Source organism: Salvia splendens, chromosome 9 (assembly GCF_004379255.2).
Source record: "Salvia splendens isolate huo1 chromosome 9, SspV2, whole genome shotgun sequence".
NCBI classification, from domain to species: domain Eukaryota; kingdom Viridiplantae; phylum Streptophyta; class Magnoliopsida; order Lamiales; family Lamiaceae; genus Salvia; species Salvia splendens.
In genome coordinates, this window is record NC_056040.1 from 5,286,692 (window position 1) to 5,308,484 (window position 21,793).

The following is a 21,793-nucleotide window of genomic DNA, read 5'->3' on the forward strand; positions in this document are numbered from 1 at the left end:
TGGTTAGATTAATGTCACGTGTCATCTAATAAAGTAGATTATTAGTCTAATAATGTAACTTAACTTATAATGTACTATTTTAGTAAAATAATGTAGCCTTTTAGTGTAATAATGTAACTTGACTAATAATGTAGCATTTTAGTCTAATATGTAACTTATCACAACCATCAAATTCAATGATCCAAGACTGATATATTTGATGCTTAACACTAAGGAGGTAGTAGGACCTTAACGTTCCTCATATATATATTTATGTTATGTTTATACTAAAATTTAAAAAGAATAACTGTATGAACAAAATTTGATTGTGGTGAAGTTTAATTGTTTTGGACTTTTTGAAATAGTTGAACACTAGAATTATTTTTTTGAATATTTTGGGTATAATAGATTTTTTTTTCCTGTATAACAGGTACAGTGGTATGTCGTACCGCATTTCGGTATATCGAAAAATTCGGTACGATATCGGTATGGTGTTTTGTTATACCGGAACTTTCGTACGATATACGGTATGACACTCACAGTACGGTGTACCGTACCGAACCACCCCTAATTCAACACTAGAAGCTGCATATTGTTTTCTTAAAATAACAGCAACTATATGAACAATCCAAGCAAGCTTGACTTCAAGATCAAGATGAGGAAGCGTGATATGAACTCCTTTCATCTGTGATACATGCTTCATCTCTCTTTTCAAAGATCCCATGATCTCGATTATGGATTTTTTGTTTTTTAAGTTCTCAAATCTGTATAGATATGGGAAAAAATCCAATTGTTTTTTAATGAAGTCGGCGTTGCAGAGTTGATCACAAAGTAAGTCTTCCTTAGGTGATTTCATAATTGATGTGATGAATTTTTTAACAATCTCATGCACACGCACATGGTTGACAAAGAACTCTGGCATTTTACTGGTCGAGGGGGTCAGGAACATTGGTGGTAAATATCTTACCAACCAAGACAAGAGCTCGAAAATGTAGCAGACACTACGACCATGGCGATCATCACACAAGAGTGAACTTTAATTTTAGTTCATGAAAATTGCATAAAATATTGTCATAAGCCTCTAAATTAAAAAATTGATACTCACTTAAGATTCTTAATTTTCATTTTTTGCACTGCTTTCTTTTTCTCTTATGCCTTTTCTATTACTACTTCCATCTTATTCGTCAAAATGTCCACATTTCTTTTTAGTTTCTCACACTAAAATACTCTCTACCTCTTCATTTCTCTCATTTTCCTCTACATCTTCGTCTCTCTCATTGTGCAAAAATGTCCAGTGAAGGAAGTTAAGGAGGCCAACCACCACCAAACTACCAAATTCCAGAAGCCATTGCCCGTCTCCCCTTCACCGCGGCCGAAATGGAGGAATTGTTCAAATTGAGAGTTGCTAAGTTGGAGGATCCGATCGGAAGGGATGCTGCACACACACACTCGCAGACCGACATGCAAGTGAGCTTCTTTTTTTTAAATAAATATTTATTTTATAAAAATCGAGAAACTAATTTTTAAATTCAAAATAAACCACATTACTCAAATTTATCTGTTATCTGATAGATTTCTACCCAATTTTTTATATTTTCATATTTTGTCCTTTAAACCTTTTATACTCATCTACTCCATAAAGAAGTTGAGCATCTAGTTTATTTAATGATGTAATTTGTCCTTTTTAGGGTTTTAATTATGTAATCTTTGATTTTATCAGGATTTTAATAATGCAATTTTTAAGAATTACGTATTTCAATTAATTTTATATTTAAGCTAAATTTATATTTTAGATAGAATCATAGTAATAAAGAAATTGAAAATAAGAACTCATAATAAGTAGTAACTGAATGAATGACTGATTGTACATGTTGTTTCTAAAGTAATATAGTGAATAAATGGTTTAATTTATGAAATTGTATCTGTCTTTAGTGTTCAATAGTTAAAGAGAATGCTCAAGAGAATAGATAATGTAATTATCAACACCTAAATGCTCCATCCTTTTTAATACATTCATTTCTTTGTTTGGCGTGACTTTTGCAATCACCCTTTTATTTGCAATTACTATCATTTTCAGTATCTTAGACACAGACATCCATTTCTGAATCCCGTGAAATTAGTTTTTCTATTTTTATCTATAGCTCAAGGCCTCAAGCCATTTCTCATTCCTTAAATTAAGTTAAAAAATATTAAAAAAATTGAATAAAAAATAGTTGAAAAACAAAGCAAAATGCGCGTGGTCGATCAGTCACCAAATGGCATTGGTATCCCGTCTTATCCTCCGACTCCTCTCTTGTCTTCTCTCTTCTCACTGTCACACACTACTGTGAATCCAGAGACCAGCCGTTTTCACCAGCACAGCTTTGTCAGCTCCCCAACCAAAATCCCTCCCCTCATTTTCAATTTTTTTCTAATTTCCCTGCCGATTATGCCTTTTTTTATCTCCTCATCATTCTTAATCACGCCAGCAACCCTTCTATAAACATACCATATTATATCTAGTATGCTTATGCACGCCCCCGCTGTCCTTCCCTCTTTCTCGCTCTCTGCACATCTGCTGTCAGTTTCAGACCCCTCTTTCCACAGTTTCTGTTTCTTCATATGAATTTGCTGAGTCCCTCTTCATCATGTGAAGTTTTTTTGGCATTTCTTTCTTTATTAGTGGGGCTTTCCTTGTCAAAGCAAAGCACCTCATGCTTTCCACATGGCGTTGTTGCCACTTCGTTTCGTATTTACCGACATTTGGCTATTTGCCTTATGCCATTATCTTTGTGACTCATGGGATTTCTTTTGATTTGGTAAAGATTTAATTTTTTTTGGAAGGAAATTTGATTGGGGTTTGTTTTGAGAGGTGGGTTGGTTCTGTCTAGGGCTTTATTTCCCCAATTTCTTGGTTTTTGATGTTTTTTGGGAGGAATGAATGATACAGCGGCGTGTTTGGCTATTGTGGAGAAGAAGCCGCAGAGGCCTGGTGGATGCGTTGGTATCTTCTTTCAACTTTTTGATTGGAATCGTAGATTCGCAAAAAAGAAGCTTTTTTCCAAGAAATTATTGCCCCCAGGTAATATTATCTGTTAAAAGTTACATACTGTTTAGAGTATTTAACTTGGTAATTTTGGACTTGATTTTTGTATCTGTTTTTGCTGATTTTATAATATATAGTTCGATTCAAACAAGCTTCGAAGAAATTTGCTGGGGATGAGAAGCAGCCGAAGCTTCGTTTGGTTTGTGTAGTTAGTTAATGATGTTTTTTCTTGTGGTTCTTGTTTACTGGTGTGTGGATGGAGATTTAAATTGATGCACTTACTGTTGTAATTGTGTGAATGGAACATAGATTGCTGATGAGAACAATGGGGGATTCCCAACAGCAAAGATGTCGAATGGGGCTGCCATTGTTGATAATGAACAAAACCATGAAATGCATGTTCCTGGACTTGTTGCCAGGCTCATGGGGTTGGAATCTATGCCAGCATTGCAGAGAGATAAGTCGAAGACAAAGGCTCCTCCTGCATCTGGTGTTGTTTCACGAGAATTGGTCGATAAAAGGGAAGATTTGAAAGTGGAGAAAGTTGGGATTAAGCATGAAGTAAGGCCTCAGAAACTTCAAAAGACAAGTGTAAGTGAGAGACAACCAATAGCCAGATTTGGGGCAGAGAAACTGCCATTCAAGAATGTGTTATCCAAGTCAAAAAAGCATCATCCGAAGTTTCCTCCGCAAGTGAAAACTCCCAAAAATCTTCCAAGGAAAAGGCCATCTAAACTGATTGGTGCAGCCACTAGAATTTTGGAACCTGGTTTGCAGTCAAGTAGATCTAAATGTGTTCTCACTTATTCTAATGCCTCGCGACACACTCCACAGGATACCGACGTGGATGGATCCTTGTCAACCCGTTTGGAAGGTTCTTATGGTTTTGGAAGTGTTGATGCAGAGGGGGAATCGTCTTGCAAAAATTGTGGCTATTTGCTGGATAATTTGAATGGTAAATCTACCATCACTGAGTTTGCTTCACCCTTCTCGAATAATGTAAGATCTTGTTGTCAAGTATCTGAACAAATTAAGCCTGTTAATGTTGCATTTTATCATCAGTTGGAAGAAGAGTGTCGTGATGGTTACCCTGTGGCTGCAGCTCTGGTTATTGGAGATGTTCAAAGTCATTGCAAGCTCGCGTCATATAGGAGTCCTTTCTGTGCCGGGCATATTCAGCAGCATTTGGCTGGCCAGCATTGCAAGGCTCCAAGAGGTGTGCCTTTACCTCTTAGTCCTAACCAGAAGTCATATAGGCAAAGTCAGATGTTACGAGCGAGGGAAACAGTTCCTCTAAGGCCAAATGTGGTTACGTTGAGGAGTAGCCAGGCATCAACAACTGTTATGAATGGGACAAAGAATCCTGTTTCAGAAAATCAAAGCTTAGGCTGTAGTCCCAGGTCTCCGGTGCCTTCCCGGATTGAGAATGGTAGATTTGAAATGGAGAAGAGAATCCCCAATAGGATGAATGACTCGGTACCTACTGGGAGAAAGAGGAGGCCGAACAATCTCTCTCGAGATGGTGAATATTCTGGTTGCTCAAGCTATACAGTTAACAAACCGATTACAAGCTCTCACTTGGTTGACCATGAATGTGGCCAAGTAGGATTGCTGCATCGACAAGACAGAAAATTTACCAGTATCACAGGGAACAACAATGTGGTTTCCTTCACATTTAATTCATCAGTGAAGCAGAAGGTTGGAATTCATGAAGTTGGTGAGACGCTGGTTAGGAGTGGTGATGGTAGAGAGAAACCAGAAATAGGAGAATGTGTTAGAAAGACGGTGTTTGAGAAATCCCGGCCTATAAGCGGAGATGCACTTGGTGCGCTTCTGGAACAAAAGTTGAAGGAATTGAATTGCCAAGGAGAGGATACAGGCAATGCACCTAAAAAAACCACTGCTACGATACTACAAGAGCTAATAACGGCCTTGACTTCGGAGGTTCCATTTCAGCAGGATAATTTACCAACTATATCTGATAAGAGAAATGGTTGGAGTGGTCAAAGCCATTTGTCTAACGCAAGATCTTCAAACGTTTCATCACATGTAAGCCAAAAATATTCTATTATGTAGCAACTATATATATTAGGCTATTGCATCACATTATCTTGAATGTAACTTTGAATGCAGTCTTTTTGTTAGAAAACACAATTTAACTTCATGAAACCTATTAACCTGGCCTAAATTAAAATGCTTTGTTGATGTCCATCATGTCGTAATCGATCTCCATATCTATTATAGGATCTGTTTTGTTTGCTATATGTAGTCTTTACTTGTCTGAAAAATTTAGTGCTCACCCTGTGCCATGTCTTACTACCTGTCCGTTTACTTGGCTAAACTGTGACTCTATGTTAAAGGGAGTGTTTGAGAGATTGTGAGTTGAATACTATGTATGCAGACTCAGTTGGATACATTTTTTTGCTGAAACTGTTACTTTTAGAATTTTTAGCCTCTGAGTATAACCATAGAATGGTTCTGATTTGTTGAGTTGCATTCAGTTGATTTTGATGAAATATTGAAGAGTCATCTCATGATTATATTTGTTATACCTTCATTCAGGGCAACACCGTGGATGTGAACCCGTCTTCTGACCAACTTCTCGACACTGAGTACCTAAGCCCAGAATCTGTTCTTGAAACTTGCTTTTCTACTGAGAGTTTACCTTCCAGCAGTGCAGATGATGGTCTAGGTAACCTTTTGGGCTTCAAGACCATGTTTTTTATGCTTGACTTTTGAAGTCATGAGTTTGTGTTTGCGACTGCCTATCTAACCTCAACTTGTGTCTGCAGGGTCGCCTAACCCTGATGCATTGGACACAGTTGGGAATTCAAAAAAGATGGTCGTTGATATTTACAACAATGTTTCTGATATCTTATCTACTTTTGGGTTGAAAGGAAAAGGGGTCGACCAAGTAAGGGAGGTGCTTTTGAATGCTGAGCTGGTATTCCATCGGGCGCTACTTTCATGTTCAGCAGTAGGAAAAGGCTCTCCGATCAAGCATTTGCTTCTCGATGAACTGGACATGCTCGCCAGCCTTCTATGGATGAACTTCGGTTCCTCCCTCGGGGTCGAGGATGGCAAGGAGGTGAATCAACTCAAAACATTCGTTCTGCATTCTACCATCGAGTATCTGGGCTTAAGGTTTCAAGAATTTCAATCCAATGTGTCGAGGAAACTGCCTCTTCGCATGAACAACCGCATGCTGATCCTGGAGATTGTGGAAGTTGTTAGGAGGTGGGAGGAGCTGTCGAGGCTGGGCGTTGATGAGTTGATCGAGAGAGAGATGAGCCGTTCCTTGGAGGAGTGGACGCAGTGCGAGAGTGAGGCTTTTGAGAGCGGCGTTGAGATCAGCAGACATTTGGTGCAGACTTTAGTAGATGAAATTGTGATGGATCTTTGCAAATGGTAGAAAGTAGATGAAATTATGTTGTTGTGCAATTGTGAAGGACTGACTCCAACAGTTAAACCTAACTAACCATTGTACAAACAAACTGATGTGCATTAATTTTACATTGTTGAATGTATCTTTTGACTGACTCATCATTCGCAACCTTCAAATGAGAATTCTCACAAAAAAGTGAACTTTAAATTTGTAAACATCATTCTTCAACAAAAGCTTGGTTTCTATACAAACTTGAAATTACACACTCTCAATCAATGGGAATCCAAAACTAAAGAATAAAAAATGAAGATGTAAAATACCCAATTCGAATAATATAATATGGTGAATGCAAATTTCCCCCAAATCAAAACTGCCTATGCCCTAAAACAGATCTAGCAACGCCTCTATTGCTTCTCCCTCCACCACTGATGATGGCATTTCCGGCTAGCCCCTCCTTCAATTCGGCCATGCTTGCATAGCTCTTTCTAGCCATCAATCCGCCGCTCCTCTTCTCGGCGGAATTCGCCGACTTGCTCCCTCCTCCGACCTTCCCATAAACGCTCCCGCTCTTCATAAATCCAGCCGGCGGCGTCAGAGACCGCTCCGCCACAGGGGGCAGCGGAGCAGCCGGCTTCCTGTTTTCCTTCCGCAGAGTCGCCGAGAAATCAGGGACGGATTGTGCCAGAGCAGACGGCGGCTTCGGCCTCCTCGGCGGGGTGGAGAAATTCGATCTGAATTTCATCTGCTTTTTGGGCGGGGTGAGAACCGATTGGCTTTGAACATTATCCTCTGGCCGATTGATGGAGTTTTTCATCCTCAGCTTCCTCTCTCTGAGATCGGAGTACTCTTTGAACCTGGGGCCTCGCTCCATGACGAAGCTCTCGGTTGTGAGTTGCAGAAGCTGTGGGCTTCCGGAATCGGAGAACTGAGAGAGGAGGAGGGAGCGGGGGTCGAGCGCGGCGAGATGCGGTTGCCGAGATTCGATTATCTCAGCCATTGACGTGATTTGTTGAAGGTTTTCGAGAATCGAGATGAAGCTTTTTTTGATGATTTGATAAAGCCTGTTGATTTTAAAAGATTTTGTGTTCTAAATTGCAACGGTCTAATTATAAAGAAGGGTAGAAAGGGAAGCGGTGATCACAGAGTTACTCTAACGTTCTTATTGATGTGGGGCCTTTCATAATTGTAAACGGAGTTGTTTAATTAAAGTAAGTTTAATTACTTACGATTGCATTTGTGTTAATACAGATATTTATTTCCTTGTGTAGTAATACCTTGTATCAAATGGACAAATGCAATCTATTCTTTTTTATTATTATTATTAAAAATAAGTCTATTACTTTTTGAATTTTTTTTATGACTCTGCCAAAATATTCATTTATCTTAAACAAATCTTAATAGCGGATATCAAAATAATATATACACTACTTAATTATATAAACTTTTATCAATATGTTCTTTTATTAGTTTATACTCTTAATAATTTAAAACCTAAGCATGTGAAAATCATAATTCATTTGACTACCATTCTCTGATTGGATTTAATATTTATTTCTTTTATTATTAACCTCTTGCTAAGTAAAATGGTTGCTTAATGTTAAAGCTATTAGTCATCTCTAACCATTTATACCAGGATGAAACACATTTTTGATTATATGTTACATCAAAAAGTAATTTTACTTTAATTATTTACACTAAATGCAAAATTCAAAAGAATATCCTAAATTCACCTACTTTTTATCTTATAAATTCAAAAAGTATCTGTAGTACACAGTTATATTTGGTGTTGTCTCATAAAAAAAACCTAAAAATGGGTTTAGATTTGTACTAGTATAATTAGAGAAATTTATTATACCAAAAATGAGATTTGATGTATAGTTGAAGATGTATGAGCAATGCCTATAATTATGATTTTACTTTTTACCATCATCTATTTTTATGATTATCATCATTAGCACTATTTAGTTGCTTCGCCTCTTAAAACATTGTTAATTTTGTTATTTTAGTTGATCCAAAATTGGTAAGTATCTGGCCACTACTCCTTATATTTTACCATCGTGATGTTAATTTAATTTTTTTTTAAATCAAACATTATTCACACATTTTGTCCACGTTATTCATGATGATAACCCAATAATTATGCAAGTCTCATTTATAACTCACCTACACACTTATTTGACATTTATTAATATTTGTGACAAAAAGAAATAAATAAATGTTTTAAGACAAAGATACTAGTAAACTGACATCATTCAGCAAGAGTATGCAACATTAAAAATGACATTAGATATTGTGAAATGTTAGATAAATATTTAATTTGTGGGGAAAGTATCTCATCAAAGGTGAATAATGAGTTGAAAATTTATAATGGTGGATTGTGGACCATTAGTTGTTTCTTTGTAAATAAGGAGTATTGCGATTACAAGAATTATGTTCAAAAATAAAAATATGCGAGTCTTTATGAATATCGAATAGGAGTATAGGATCAAAAATGTAAATGTACAAGCGATCTAATATTTGTGTGTGTTAATTGTTATTTGATATTGTGAAAGTAAATGAATAATACTCCGTAAACTGGTAATTTTATATCCAAGCTACTTTAAAAATAATTAGTCAAAGATTGGTCGCTTAATTATACTTTATATCCCATAAGCACATATAATTTTAACTTTTCCGATATGGTATTTGTGTGTGTTAATTGTTATTTGAAATAGGGTCCAACAAAAGTTTATTGGATTCTAATTTTATGGTCAATCCTCGCATTGCGATAAAGAAAGAAGCTTTACTTCACTCTGATTTTTAAAGTTGTGTGGGTTTGGATTTGAAAATTGCCAATCAAAATAGATACATGGGGCAGCCTCTAATGATTTTGCAAGGAATGATCAATAAATTAGTTGTTTAAATTTGATCCTCCAATTTTCCATGTACATTTTTATAATTGTGCTATTAAATTTAAACTAAATGTCATGATATTATTATTCCCTAAAAACTAAAAATTTACAGTATGAATTGTTATGATTCAATCGAATTACATACTTGTTGAATGAAAGAAATGCAACATGTCATAAAAAGTTATACTACAAACTTAGATGAACTAAAAAAATCAACCCAACAATAAAAGTTAAAAATCAAGAAGATAGTAGTTAAATTGATTGGCTGCTAAAGTAAAAAAGGTGAGGGGTGTGGGATTAACATTTATCATAAAGTGCTAAAGTAAAAAGCAATTCTCCTATTGAATTCATAACTCACTTTGAATATGTTTTTATTAACACTTAAAGAAGACTAATTAGGACCAATTGTTCTAAATTGAACTTTGGTTGTGCTTGAATTTGATTAAAATATTGGAGAAAGTGATTCTTGAAGTAAAAGAGGTTAAGCTGAATTTCCATGGCACCTTATTTTCAGATCATTGATTGCCCTTTCATTTAATTTTAAATTTGGGATGCTTGACAAAAAGTATGCAGCTGGTAAAATTAGCTTATAAAAATAAGGGACTGGTTTTACGAGATTGATCATTGATGTGAGTTTAATTGCATACATTATGCATACAAATGGTGAGATCTCATCTCCTTCAAAGATTGCCGCCTTTGTCCAACTCTCTATTTCATATAAAAAATATAATTTCCCCTTGTGTTTAATTTGTGTACAAGACATTTCTATATTTGAGGAAATGGCCATCTCCCAAACTCCCACAAGTCCAAAGAAATATAAGGACTGAGATTTGAACATTGATACCATGATTTATATCTTGTCCTCTTACATTACACTTAGACAAAACATCTCCAAATCAAATCAAATCAAACTTGATGATACTAACTTGTATTTCTTCCCAAGATTGAATCTTTTCTATTCGACCACTGATCCTTCTAGTACAAGCCTCCTTGTCGCCTCGATACCTAGTTCCAACGCAGCATCTATCTATTCACCAACCATTTTAAACTTTCTAACTTAAAGAAGCCCTTAAATCCATTGTACGAGGCGGATTCAGTTAAGAAACTACCGACCTACGGGGAAATTCACGACCCCCATCTAAGTGCTCCATAGCGATCATCACCCTGTGAAACAAGAACCGTGATCATTGTGTTAATGCCCTTTACAAAAGATCGTATGGTAAAAATCTCGGACGTGACTAGAGTAATTTAGTGATTTCCAGCATAAGTGTTTCGGTAGAGTGATCAAACCAATTTCAAGCCACGCCAATCCAAAATTTAGATTAAAGATGTAGATGATCTTATCAACACAGGGAAGTTAGTAATAATCTTGAGGAAAAGCCCTGTTATTAGATAAGCAAACAATGAAGAGAAAAGAAAGTAGACAAAAGGTGAAATCAAAAAAAATATATCCTCGTACTAGACGTAACAAGAATCAGAATTCAGGTAACAAAAGTTTCCGGGTGGTGTTCTTATAAAGAATTATTTTAAGATTGGTATCACTGCAGTCCAAACATTTTGTATAAACCGTTGAGTTTGGTTATTCATGCTTAAGAGCTCAGTTTGAGGTCATTTGCAAGCACGGAACTTCTAACAACCCAACCCTAGAAAGCTATACGACCAAATGATCGCAACAATTTAGCTACTTAAGAGCTACAAAGATAGCCAAACTAGTAGTAGTAAGTTTATTCCTCTTTTATGTACTCCCTCCGTCCCATAGTAAATGTCACACTTGGGAGATGACAAGGGATTTTAGGAGATGTTATTTTGTGTGTTAAGTGGTGAGAGAAAATATAATTTTATAATTGATGTGAGAATGAACTTTTTCCAAAAGAGGAAATGTGACACCTTTTGTGGGACAAACTAAAAAGGAAAGTGTGACATCTACTATGGGACGGAGGGAGTATATATGTGTGGACTGTGGTGATAGAGTGTCAATTACTCGTGTGGCGCTCCAGTTAGCGTTGCATCTTCTTCTTCATCAAATTCTTGTTCCACACCTTTGACCTCAGGGACGTAGTGCATTAGCATGTTCTCAATGCCAGATTTCAGAGTGACGGATGAGCTAGGGCATCCGCTGCAGGCTCCTTGCATTCGCAGCTTAACTATTCCGGTGTCCAGATCAAACCCTACATACTCAATGTCACCACCGTCGTCTTGTACTGCTGGCCGGATTCGAGTTTCTAAGAGCTCTTTGATCATGGCAACAGTTTCTGAATCATCTTCCTTGATGGCTGTGTCCATGGAGGGAGCAACAGCTGAATCCAATATCAACGGCTGTCCAGAAGAATAGAAATCCATGATTGCTGCAAAGACTTGAGGTTTGAGCAAATCCCATGAGATTTTATCTGACTTTGTCACGGTCACGAAATCTGATCCAAAGAACACCCTGGTCACTCCTGCACAGTCAAGGATAAAATCGATTCCAATGAATCATTAACCCAAAACTTATACTAGTATCTGAAGATGAGATGCTAGAAACTCTAATATAGAAAATGACATGATGGTAGCTCGGATACATGATTTCACAGACAACACACAAGACATTCTCATGATATTTAGAAGAGCCAAGCTTAATATATATCACGCACATGCTCTTACAAGTTACAACCATGAACCAAATCTTCAGCGTATCATGTGTTTGCAACTAATAAATTCTAATAAACACATAACTAACAGAAACTTGTGTACGTAAATCCTTCTTTCGTGAGTAGGAAGATAATGCCTACCATCAATTCCATACAGACTCTTTGCCAGTGGCGAACTCATAGCAGAGTGTGCATTAGGAAAGTCGGCACTCCCTGTCTCCATAACTTGCTTCCCGGGATAAAACATCAGTGAGGCGGGATTAGGAGTTGACTGTGTCTGGATAAACATGCTCCTCCTCTGCTCTGTCATATCCCAAGTTTAGAACTGTTAGCAAAAACATTACCCAGCAGAAATCTGTTTCTACATCAAGTAGTTTTCATATGAAAAAACAACCACTTGCGCTCTCAGACAGTAGAAGGCCAACAGATAGTGCATACAAACCAATCTCATTATTCACACACAATTAAAGGAACAACAAATTTACGAAAACCAATTATTATCAGCGCTAAGCAAACACAAATATCTATTTAAACCCTCAAACAATAGGGATTTTCGGAAGCCTGATTTCATTGATTAATAAACATGAAACCAACCTAATTCGCCTAACAATTTATCAAAAATCCTGTCTTTCAGGCACATCAGCTATATTTAACAGGTGAACAGACCTTGAAACTGATTCCGCTGGGAGAAGCGTAATGAAGACTTCAGCATGTTCAAATCCGACAAATAACTCGAAGGAGACGAGAAGATGTTCCGGCGGAATGTGCCGGCCCCACAAGCCCCATTTCGAGGATTTAAGGGTTTCGATAGTAATCCGCCATTGCTACTGCTCAGAAGAATTGCTCGATTTATCAGTCTTCCCCAAATTTTCATTGTTAATCAAACGATTTCTGCCCCCTCTTTTCTCAGAATTTACGAGTTGTATCTGTTGGAAAGAAATCAATTAAGGAGGGAAAGATTATTAGAAATCAATTACGGCTGTGCAGGCGGGGCAGCGCGGCGATTGAGGAAGTCGAGGCGGCGAGGCAGCTGGCGGGTGAGGCGACAGGAAGCTGGTGTTCAGCACGGGTCGAGGTGCCTGAGGCGGTAGGGGAAGAAGATTCGTAAGCACAGCAGCGAGGCAGCGGTAGCGGCAGATGTGGAGGCGTCGTCGGTTTAGTGTATATCTAGAATTTTATTTTGGGCTTTTAGTATTTTAAATTATACTCCCTCATGTCACACTTGGGATACGACCCCACATTTTAGAATTTGTTATTTTATGTGTTAAGTGGGGAGAGAAAATGTAATTTTATAATTAATGTGAGATGGAATTTTTTCCAAAAAAAAAAGAAATGTGACATCTTTTATGGGACAAACTAAAAAAAGTGTGACATCTACCTTGGGACCGAGTGAGTACTACTCCATAATTTATACCCCATAGGATTTAATTTACATAGTTGCTGTAATGTCCACATTTTTAAAATTACATTTGTTAGTTAAATATATTAATTTAGGTAAAGAGGAGTGATCAATTGCTAACTATCATTTAATTGTTAACTACAATTAATTTAAGACCATAGGATTTTAGAAATCCAGTGGTCTAAAATTTGCCGCGTGTAATTTTCGCTTTTATTAATTAAATCGAAAAAGATAAAAAAAATACCAAATTATGGTTTTGGATGAAAATGTCAATATAGTATTTTGAAAATATAACATAGTGCTTTGAGAATGTCAAACACATGACATTGCTTTAAAAATGACATTCTACATATATTATATTGACATATTTTATATACTATGTTGACATTTGTTGCTGCATGAAAAAATTGAAAATTTTCGAATTTTTTTTCAAATCTTTGTAGGAAATAGAACTTGCTCTCACTTCACCCGCTTCTTGAGCATACACTTAAATACTCACATTGAGTTTTCATTGGATGTAATTAGCTCAGTTCTATGTAGACAATTCTCACAATAATTTGATATGAATGAGATGGCCTACATTTATCTGTCACCCATTAATACAATTATAAGACCATATACACATGTGTAGCAAGAGCTTTAAGTTTTCAGTTATTTGGTAAAAGATCAGTACAACAACTCCTAAAATCATTTCAAGAAAGATAAAAGAGCAAAATGCAAAAGCTTGAGCACTAAATTTACAATTTGGCTCTCTACTACTGCTGCTGTGGGAAACTGTATATCTTATCCTTTAAACAAAATCAAGCACCAAGGCTTAGTTAACTTGCATTGATAGTGTCGGAATATGAGATGAAACGTATGAGTCCGAGAAGAGTCGGATCAGGTTCCTTTAGTCAAGGAAAGAATGGTGGAAACCATAAGCTTGCAGTCTATGGGTTTAGTTAGATACGCGTCCATGCCAACTTCAAGGCATTTGGCTTCATCAGAAGACATTGCATGAGCTGTGAGTGCAACTATTGGAATGTGCCAACCACTTCCACATTCCCATCTTCTTATTTCTTTTGTTGCTTCATACCCATCCATTTTTGGCATCTGCAAAATCTCAGAAAAATACTATGAGAATCCCTCCCTATCTTGTTACTAGTCAAGATGCAGAAATTGTTAACTTACTTGACAGTCCATCAATATCAAGTCATATGGCAATGCTTTGGCATCATTGTGTTCATTAGATTGGCTCTTGTTTTTTAGAGTATCCACTGCCTGAATCCCGTCCCCTACAACAACGATTCTTGCTCCCATTTTCTCCAGCATGATCGTTGCAACTCTCTGGAGGACGATTGTGTCTTCTGCAAGAAGGATGCAGAGGCCCTCAAGAGGCCTTTTCTGCTCATTCACGGCCTTACATGAGCTTGCAGCGCCACCTTCCTTGTCTTCATGACATGATTTAGTGGAAGACTGTTCTTTACTGAGGATAGAGACGTCATCTTCTAGGTTTACATGGATGTAATCGGCACAGGAGCTGCTCAGCGTGCTTTGAGACACAGGTCCTCTGCTGAAATACTCACTTCCTCTAATCACATTGCAGCTATCATTTTCTAGCTTTTCAGACTCATCCGAGCTAGCTGAAGGGGACTGAAGAGAATCGATTTCATGAAACTCATGATCTGCTACTGGAGTTTGTAGGTGCAAGTTTCTGTCTCTTTTGATGACTGCCTCAAAAATCTGAACTAGTTTTGCTTTGTATAAAGGTTTGTTAACCATTAACAGATGCCCTCTTTTTCGGAGTTCAGCCTTGACCACTTTGGAGGTGTCGTGATTCAAGATCCATGCGAAGCTAGCTCTATCAGAGCAGTACTCCTCTAGAAAATTGAGCTGCTGCTTCCACAGCTCAGTGCTCAAGTCGAGCAGTCCAACATCGATGATTATGATGAAAATGCTGCTTCCAAAGTTTGATTCTTGAGTTTCTGACTCTGGCTTTTGTGAGTTGTCATTTGTGAAGAAATCGTGAAGATTTAACGTGAGTTCATTCCATTCGGACGCTTCATGTGTTTGAACTCCTTTTTCGCGCAACCATTTTGTCATAATCAATCTGGTCATTCTGCCATTAAGTGCAAGCAACACCTGTATTCAGCTTCAATAATTAATAGTTTCTAAAACTTTCAAGACCAGCATACTGTCTAAAAAGGGAACTGAACACTCACAGTTAGATTGTGGTCTTTGAAGTTTAAATGGTAATGCTGCTTCGCCGTCTCAGCAGGCGTGTTGAGAAGCAGATACAGCTGCATCAGAGTTCCCGGCCCACTCTTCTTCACCACTTTGATTTCTCCATTCATCTTGTTCACCTGTCAAAAATTTCACCACCATTAAAGTCCAAGCAAGAGCTACAACATCATCAGTGCCAACTCATCAACTTGAAGTTATTTTTTCAAGAATCCATGTAACTCTCACCAAGGTTCGGACGATGCACAAACCAAGACCAGTTCCGCCATGCCTGAGAGCAGAAGAACTTTTTAAGATTCCCTAAATTAAAAACAATAACAGGATTGCTGAAAATGATAAGTAGCTTACAGCCTAGTAGTTGAGGGATCGGCTTGCTCAAAACTCTCGAAAACTGATTCCCATTTGTCAGGATCGATTCCTGATATTAGAGAATCAAGAAAGTTTAGAATGTTTCGTTGCGTTTCATATGTAAATATATGTATTCTTACCACAGCCAGTGTCATCAACTTCAAACCAAATCATCATTTTGTTGTCTTTCTTGGAGCATATCTTCCCTTGGGCTGCTTCCCGTTTTCGTTTCAACTTCTGTGCACACCATGACTCCTTTGGATGGAGGTAAGACTCTCTTTTCTTACTCTCCGTGTCTACAGTCTCACACCATCCGCGCAAAATGATGTATCCAGCTGTCACAAGCACAGATCATTCATTAATTGTTTGTTTCAATTGATCTTGTACATGTTTGATTGTATTTCCTCACTTACAGGTTGTGAACTTGATGGAATTGCTAATTAAATTTGCGAAAATTTGAAGAACTCTTCCAGAGTCTCCAAGGACTACTTTAGGCATATCATCTGCAACGGTATAAATCATTACAAGTTAAGCAAGGGCGAGGTAGTGCAGACAGATGAGAGACGGTTAAGACCATACCCGAGAGATCAAGAACAGTCTCTACGTTGTGGTTAATCCGCTGCACAGAGAACATATCTGTAAGCCCTTCAAGCTCTCTACCCAACTCAAACTCAGTTTCTTCTAGTATCAGTTTTCCTGACTCAACCTGCACAAAATTTCATATGCCAGTATGAGATCTTGGTTCAAAAATCGATACGTTGAAAGACGAGTATTTTGTTACAGTACCTTGCTGAGATCCAAAATGTTGTTAAGAAGCCTCAGCAAAGCATTGGAGCATTTTTGAATCTGTATGATCATCGCTTGCTGTTCATTGTTGAGGCAGTCGTCGCTCATGAGGATATCCAGCAAGCCGATAACTGCAGCCATAGGTGTGCGGAGCTCGTGGCTATGTCAACAAAAAAATTTGATCAAGGTATATTCTATGAATGCAATCAACAAGCATGATCTCAGCTGCTCACCTCATGTTTGCTAGAAACTGACTCTTGTAGTTGTTTGACGCCTCCGCCCTTCTCCTTGCATCGAGATGGCTTATCAACGCAGCGCGCAGCTTCATCTCCTTGGAAACGCCGTTAGTTAAAATGAAGATGCAGAACCACCCAACCAGCAAGATGCACACAGAAGCAGATATCAAAATCATTAAAGTCTTAAAAGCCTTCTCATCCACTTTCCCCATTATATATTGCCTCGGTATCATGATAACTCCAACCTGCAACCGTTTTTTCCCCCGCAAAAATCAGAAAACACTACTAAATTTCAAGAAAACAGAGTTAAAAACAGGACACAAACCATAGGAAGCCTCTTCAAGTTCAAGAAAAAGGAGTCAATGTAATAAAGATGGTTTCCAAGCCTCGCGCTCTCGATATGAACTTCTTGACTTGGAGGCAGCTTGTTCCCATACGTCCGACTCAAATACTCAGCCCCTGACCTAATCACACTCTCCTGAGAATCCACAGCCATCATAAGCTTAGGCCCGGACGACGAATTCATCAGCAGAGGTGTGTTGGTGGAGGTTGCCAGCAGCCACCCCTCCTGAGAGGTGAGATATATGTGGCCACTATGAAACTCAACCAACTCCTTCATCAACTGGCCAACGCTATACAGAGCAGTGGTAACGCCCACGACAGCGACTATGCTAGTATGGGAAGCATCCCAAACAGGCAATGCTGCTGAGAGCAAAGGAGAGTCGGTGTATTTGCTCACAGCAATATGCCATGTGGCAGTCCCATCAGGAACCTGCGAAATCCCGGCTATGTTGATCAACTCGTCCGGTGGGATTGGGGCGGCCTTTGCAGTCTTATCGCCCGTGGTGGGGTCAAGAGGCTCGCGGTACCAAATTGCAGTCATGTTTGTGTGTATGGACTGGTCATTCCAGCCTTGATGAGAGGAAAGGAGATTGACAGAATATGAGGTGGCTATTGAGTAGTTGGTGAGATCAGAGTAGATGTAGTATGTGTTGTTGCTTCTGTGGTTCCGATGGAAGGCCTGCACGAATCCGTTCCGGTAGCTAAGAGTGATGGAGTTGAGAGCTTTCTGGCTGGCGAAGAGGGCCCACGTCAACTCCTTCATCACTTGGTAAAGCTGCTGAGAATCAATCAATACATAAGATGTACACTTGCTACATAAATGGAGAAATGTTGGGATGATGATTGATTGATTCACCTCGACTTGGTCTGCTTGGGAGGCGGCGGGCTTGTTGTAGCGGCGGATGACAGACTCGGAGAGCTTGACCTGGGCGGTGGCGACTTCGACGGTGGAGTTGAGGATGTTCCACATGCGGAGGAGGGGCCGCTGGAGGAGCTCGTGGCGGAGGCCGTATGCTAAGGTTTTGAGGGATTTGGTGGTGTAGACTCTGGTGATGTGCCATGTTAGTAGAGTCAGAAGGCCAATCAGGATGGCTAGCATTATCTGCACAAACCCGAAACAAATTGTTGAAGAGATGTATGTATAGCAAATTAGTGTGAATTGATTGATACCATGATGGCGAGGCGAACGACGAAGACGCTGTAATAGGAGGAGGAGAGGCAGAGGGTGGAGCCGAACTGGGACTCCTCTTCTTCGACATCTCGCTGGAAAGTTCTGGTGCTGTCGGGAGATGCTGCGGCCATGTTCGTTTTGCAGAAGGTGAGGCCCATTTATTGGTTGATTGTTTCAATTTGTGGATGGAGATTCAGTAGAAGGGAATTGAAGGTAGAGTTGGAGGAGCATATATTTGAGATGGAAGATAATATTTTATGAGCAGTGTGGATTCCCACTTTATGAATTATCAAGCCATTTCTGGTCATGGTGTGTGTGTGTGTTTTCACTTTTTATTACCTTGGTTGACTGTTGATATGGAAGGAATATGATTGGCTTGAGAATATTGGAGTTGGAGTGAGAGTGATAGAGACAGAGGAGAGAGTGAGAGTGAGAGTGAGAGTGAGAGTGAGAGTGAGAGCTCAGTTGAAGACGGAATATATGGTTATAAGTCAAGATTATAGGATAAATTCAAATCTAGGAGCATATATAGGCAGTCTAATAATTATAAAAATGTGTTACCGGAGTATTTTATTTACTAACATTATTAGAAATATTATTCCAAACACAAAATTGGGTTTTTCGCTAAATACTTTTCCAGTGAGATAAATATACACTTAACCTTCTGCCATCATAAGCGCTTTAACACAGAGTATTGCTACCATTCATATTTTGGACTTTTGAAATAATATATTATTATTAGATTAATGAGCTCATTCCCGATTATTCCATTAATACAACGTCTCTAAACTATAATATTAATAAAATGTATTACTACTATTTATTCTCGTTAAAATCTTACGATATACACCTCTCAGCAAATCTTAGTGACATAGTGTACTAGGTAGTAGTAGTGCTTACTAAAGAATATGGATTTGAGATAAGTGTCTTTTTTTCCTTTTGTCTAGTAGTGAGCATAATTGCATATCGTAGGGTTCATTGTTCATGTAACAAGTACATGCACTCAATTTTTAGTAAGTCCAAATTAAACCACATATCATATAACTGAATTGTGATATTCAATATATATGATGTACATTAGTAAAAGTATAAGGCATGATAAAAATATCGTAACAAGTGATCTTATACTATAATAGCATGTGCAAATAGCAATCGCACTTGAAAAAAATTTTATGAGTATGTCGTTCATTTCACACTGTTCAGCACGTTGTGTAATGTAAAAACTCAGTCGCGCACATGATGACTCTATTGCCTCACTTGTCTCCACTCACTCCCTCGACGCATCTCATGTATTGCAAAAAAGTCAAATTCTAAAAAATGTTTCTATTCATTTTTACCGTTAGGATGCCTACAATTCCCACATTTATCGATTATCACTTCACATTTCTTCCCTCGATAAATATACTTCACTCCTCTCACTTCTTCCTTCTTCTCACTCTATATTCTTTGTTCTTCTTCAATTTCTTCATCACATTCTTCTTCTATTTTTTTCACAAATGCCATTACGTTTGACTGGCCATTGATAAACTCGTATTTTGCATAGTTTTAAGAATCATAATAATTGGTTTAGTAGGATTCTAGTCTCTCAATTTCATTGTTGTTATATTTCTAGTCTCACAATTCATGGGGACTAATTATTTAGGATTATAGGATTTTTAAGTAGTTGACTCTAATATATTTCGATTGTTGGTTTAATATTTAGAACCCGCCTTATTTTAATTATTCCAATGCTTTTAAATACCAATTGATTACTAATTTTATTTTGGTTTTGTGCGTGTTATGCTAGATTTGAAATAGAGTTGATGGGCAGTTGCAAGTAACATAAAAGAAATGGACAACACTTTGTGAAGTTTGTTGTATCACAAAGCATTGATGAATTCAAAATTATTGATTTCACAATTTTATATAGAATTTATTAGTCTCCCAGGTCTTCAAAATTATGTCAAAATAAAAACATTTGACATTTAATAGTACGTCATCGGGTGCACTATGTAACTAGAGACGTTCATTTTATTTCTGAAATTAAATATAAATATTTGAAAATGAAAGGGTAAAAAGTGGGCTTCTTTAACTGGTACGCAAATGGAGAAAATGGACCATTAACATAACTCCACTAGTTTAATTAGGTGATTCCAAAGCATGAGTGGAATCCAAAGATTGAGATTCTTTAATCTACACATGTCTATCCTAAACACAACCTTAACACTAATAAATGGAGTATTGGAAAGGCTATACTTTTATATAATTAAAGATTTACTTATTTAAATAGTACAAGTACCCATTTCAAAAAAGCTTCTTTATAATGTCTTCAATCCATTGGTACATGTATCCCCAATTTTTAATCATATGTTTATACTTCATGGTGTTATTTGTTATATTCGAATTAATTGAGCACCACGAATTTGCTGTATAATAGTAGAACTTAATTTACATTTTCAGTTGCGAGATGTATATAAATATAGTGGGACATCATTGTCTTTGGCCAGCTTATATTCTGAATAAGACTCAAGTTCATAATAGAATCAAAATCTGATTTGATGTTTGGATTAATAATTCGCAATTAGCACAATGTATTTAGGTACGAGTCTCACACAAAAGAAGGTCAAATCTGGTCAATCTCACACTTTTCAAGTAAATCATAAAATATGAAAATTTGGCAATTGTCTAACCTGCCTCATTTCTGAAGAAATATATGATGATGTGCTAGTTAAATTTATACACGTCACCCACCACATAGACATGTATCATTTTAACATAGTTATAATACCTTATGTGTTTAAAATCGGCAGCCAATCATCCCATATTTTGTCAAAAATGAGACGGATTAGATAATTATGAAATTTTCATCTTTCGTTATTTAATTTTCAAATTTTGAAATGTATGGAACGGACCAAAATTTAACCTCTTTCATGTTTCGTTTGGCAATTTATCATAAAGAATATGAACATCTTTCAAATAACTTATTGTCTCCATATCGTTCATCTCATATTGATTTTCAAATGTTCGAAAAGGGCCCTGAGATTGGGTTTAGATTTGAGACACTGTTAAATTCTCTAAATTCTATCCCACATCGACTTGGTGAAGATCTCATCTAATCTATATAAGTGTGGATAACCCTCCCCCTTATGAGGCCTTTTAAGGGGTGAGTGGCTCATTTCTAATATGGTATCAGAGCAGGCCCAAGTCGATGATCTTATCTACCTCACGAGTGGAAGACCGATGTCCTTTCCGGCCCACATCGATGATAGTTTCTCTTGCATTGCCTACCCACGTGATGGAAGACCGATGTCCTTTCCGGCCCACACGTGAGGGGGCGTGTTAAATTCTCTAAATTCTATCTCACATCGACTTGGTGAAGATCTCATCTAATCTATATAAGTGTGG

General features: G+C 37.6%; 4 protein-coding genes across 10 annotated transcripts; 1 reads left to right on the forward strand and 3 right to left on the reverse strand.

Annotated features, from left to right (window-relative positions):
• The first annotated feature begins 684 nt into the window (after nt 1-684).
• LOC121747751 lies at nt 685-6,550 on the forward strand. 4 transcript variants are annotated; one of them, XM_042141847.1, is made up of 6 exons: nt 685-810; nt 1,275-1,446; nt 2,909-3,040; nt 3,314-5,053; nt 5,567-5,696; nt 5,797-6,550. In XM_042141847.1, exons 2-6 carry the CDS (start codon nt 1,357-1,359, stop codon nt 6,414-6,416), a joined length of 2,712 nt encoding a protein of 903 aa, XP_041997781.1. In that variant the 5' UTR covers nt 685-810; nt 1,275-1,356; the 3' UTR covers nt 6,417-6,550. The 4 variants fall into 4 exon arrangements, with proteins under 4 accessions (XP_041997781.1, XP_041997780.1, XP_041997782.1 ...); XM_042141846.1 differs by lacking the exon at nt 685-810 and having other exon boundaries at nt 1,215-1,446; XM_042141848.1 differs by lacking the exons at nt 685-810; nt 1,275-1,446 and adding an exon at nt 3,142-3,203 and having other exon boundaries at nt 1,637-3,040.
• A 62-nt stretch (nt 6,551-6,612) lies between these two features.
• Nucleotides 6,613-7,536, reverse strand: LOC121747753. Its single transcript, XM_042141850.1, has one exon. It carries the CDS (start codon nt 7,384-7,386, stop codon nt 6,754-6,756), a length of 633 nt encoding a protein of 210 aa, XP_041997784.1. The 5' UTR covers nt 7,387-7,536; the 3' UTR covers nt 6,613-6,753.
• A 2,556-nt stretch (nt 7,537-10,092) lies between these two features.
• Nucleotides 10,093-13,056, reverse strand: LOC121748822 (nifU-like protein 4, mitochondrial). Of its 3 annotated transcripts, XM_042143355.1 has the most exons (5): nt 12,574-13,056; nt 12,049-12,210; nt 11,262-11,718; nt 10,394-10,444; nt 10,093-10,307 (listed from the first exon to the last, which is right to left on the reverse strand). In XM_042143355.1, the coding sequence occupies exons 1-5, from the start codon at nt 12,779-12,781 to the stop codon at nt 10,304-10,306; spliced, it is 882 nt and encodes a 293-aa protein (XP_041999289.1). In that variant the 5' UTR covers nt 12,782-13,056; the 3' UTR covers nt 10,093-10,303. The 3 variants fall into 3 exon arrangements, with proteins under 3 accessions (XP_041999289.1, XP_041999288.1, XP_041999290.1); XM_042143354.1 differs by having other exon boundaries at nt 10,093-10,444; XM_042143356.1 differs by lacking the exons at nt 10,093-10,307; nt 10,394-10,444 and having other exon boundaries at nt 11,224-11,718.
• An 876-nt stretch (nt 13,057-13,932) lies between these two features.
• LOC121746975 (histidine kinase 1-like) lies at nt 13,933-18,754 on the reverse strand. 2 transcript variants are annotated; one of them, XM_042140947.1, is made up of 13 exons: nt 18,409-18,754; nt 18,095-18,340; nt 17,222-18,016; nt 16,894-17,141; nt 16,661-16,820; nt 16,454-16,580; nt 16,288-16,377; nt 16,015-16,209; nt 15,875-15,944; nt 15,755-15,797; nt 15,508-15,648; nt 14,477-15,427; nt 13,933-14,398 (listed from the first exon to the last, which is right to left on the reverse strand). In XM_042140947.1, the coding sequence occupies exons 1-13, from the start codon at nt 18,565-18,567 to the stop codon at nt 14,186-14,188; spliced, it is 3,438 nt and encodes a 1,145-aa protein (XP_041996881.1). In that variant the 5' UTR covers nt 18,568-18,754; the 3' UTR covers nt 13,933-14,185. The 2 variants fall into 2 exon arrangements, with proteins under 2 accessions (XP_041996881.1, XP_041996882.1); XM_042140948.1 differs by having other exon boundaries at nt 17,222-18,013; nt 18,409-18,753.
• Nucleotides 18,755-21,793: the final 3,039 nt, after the last annotated feature.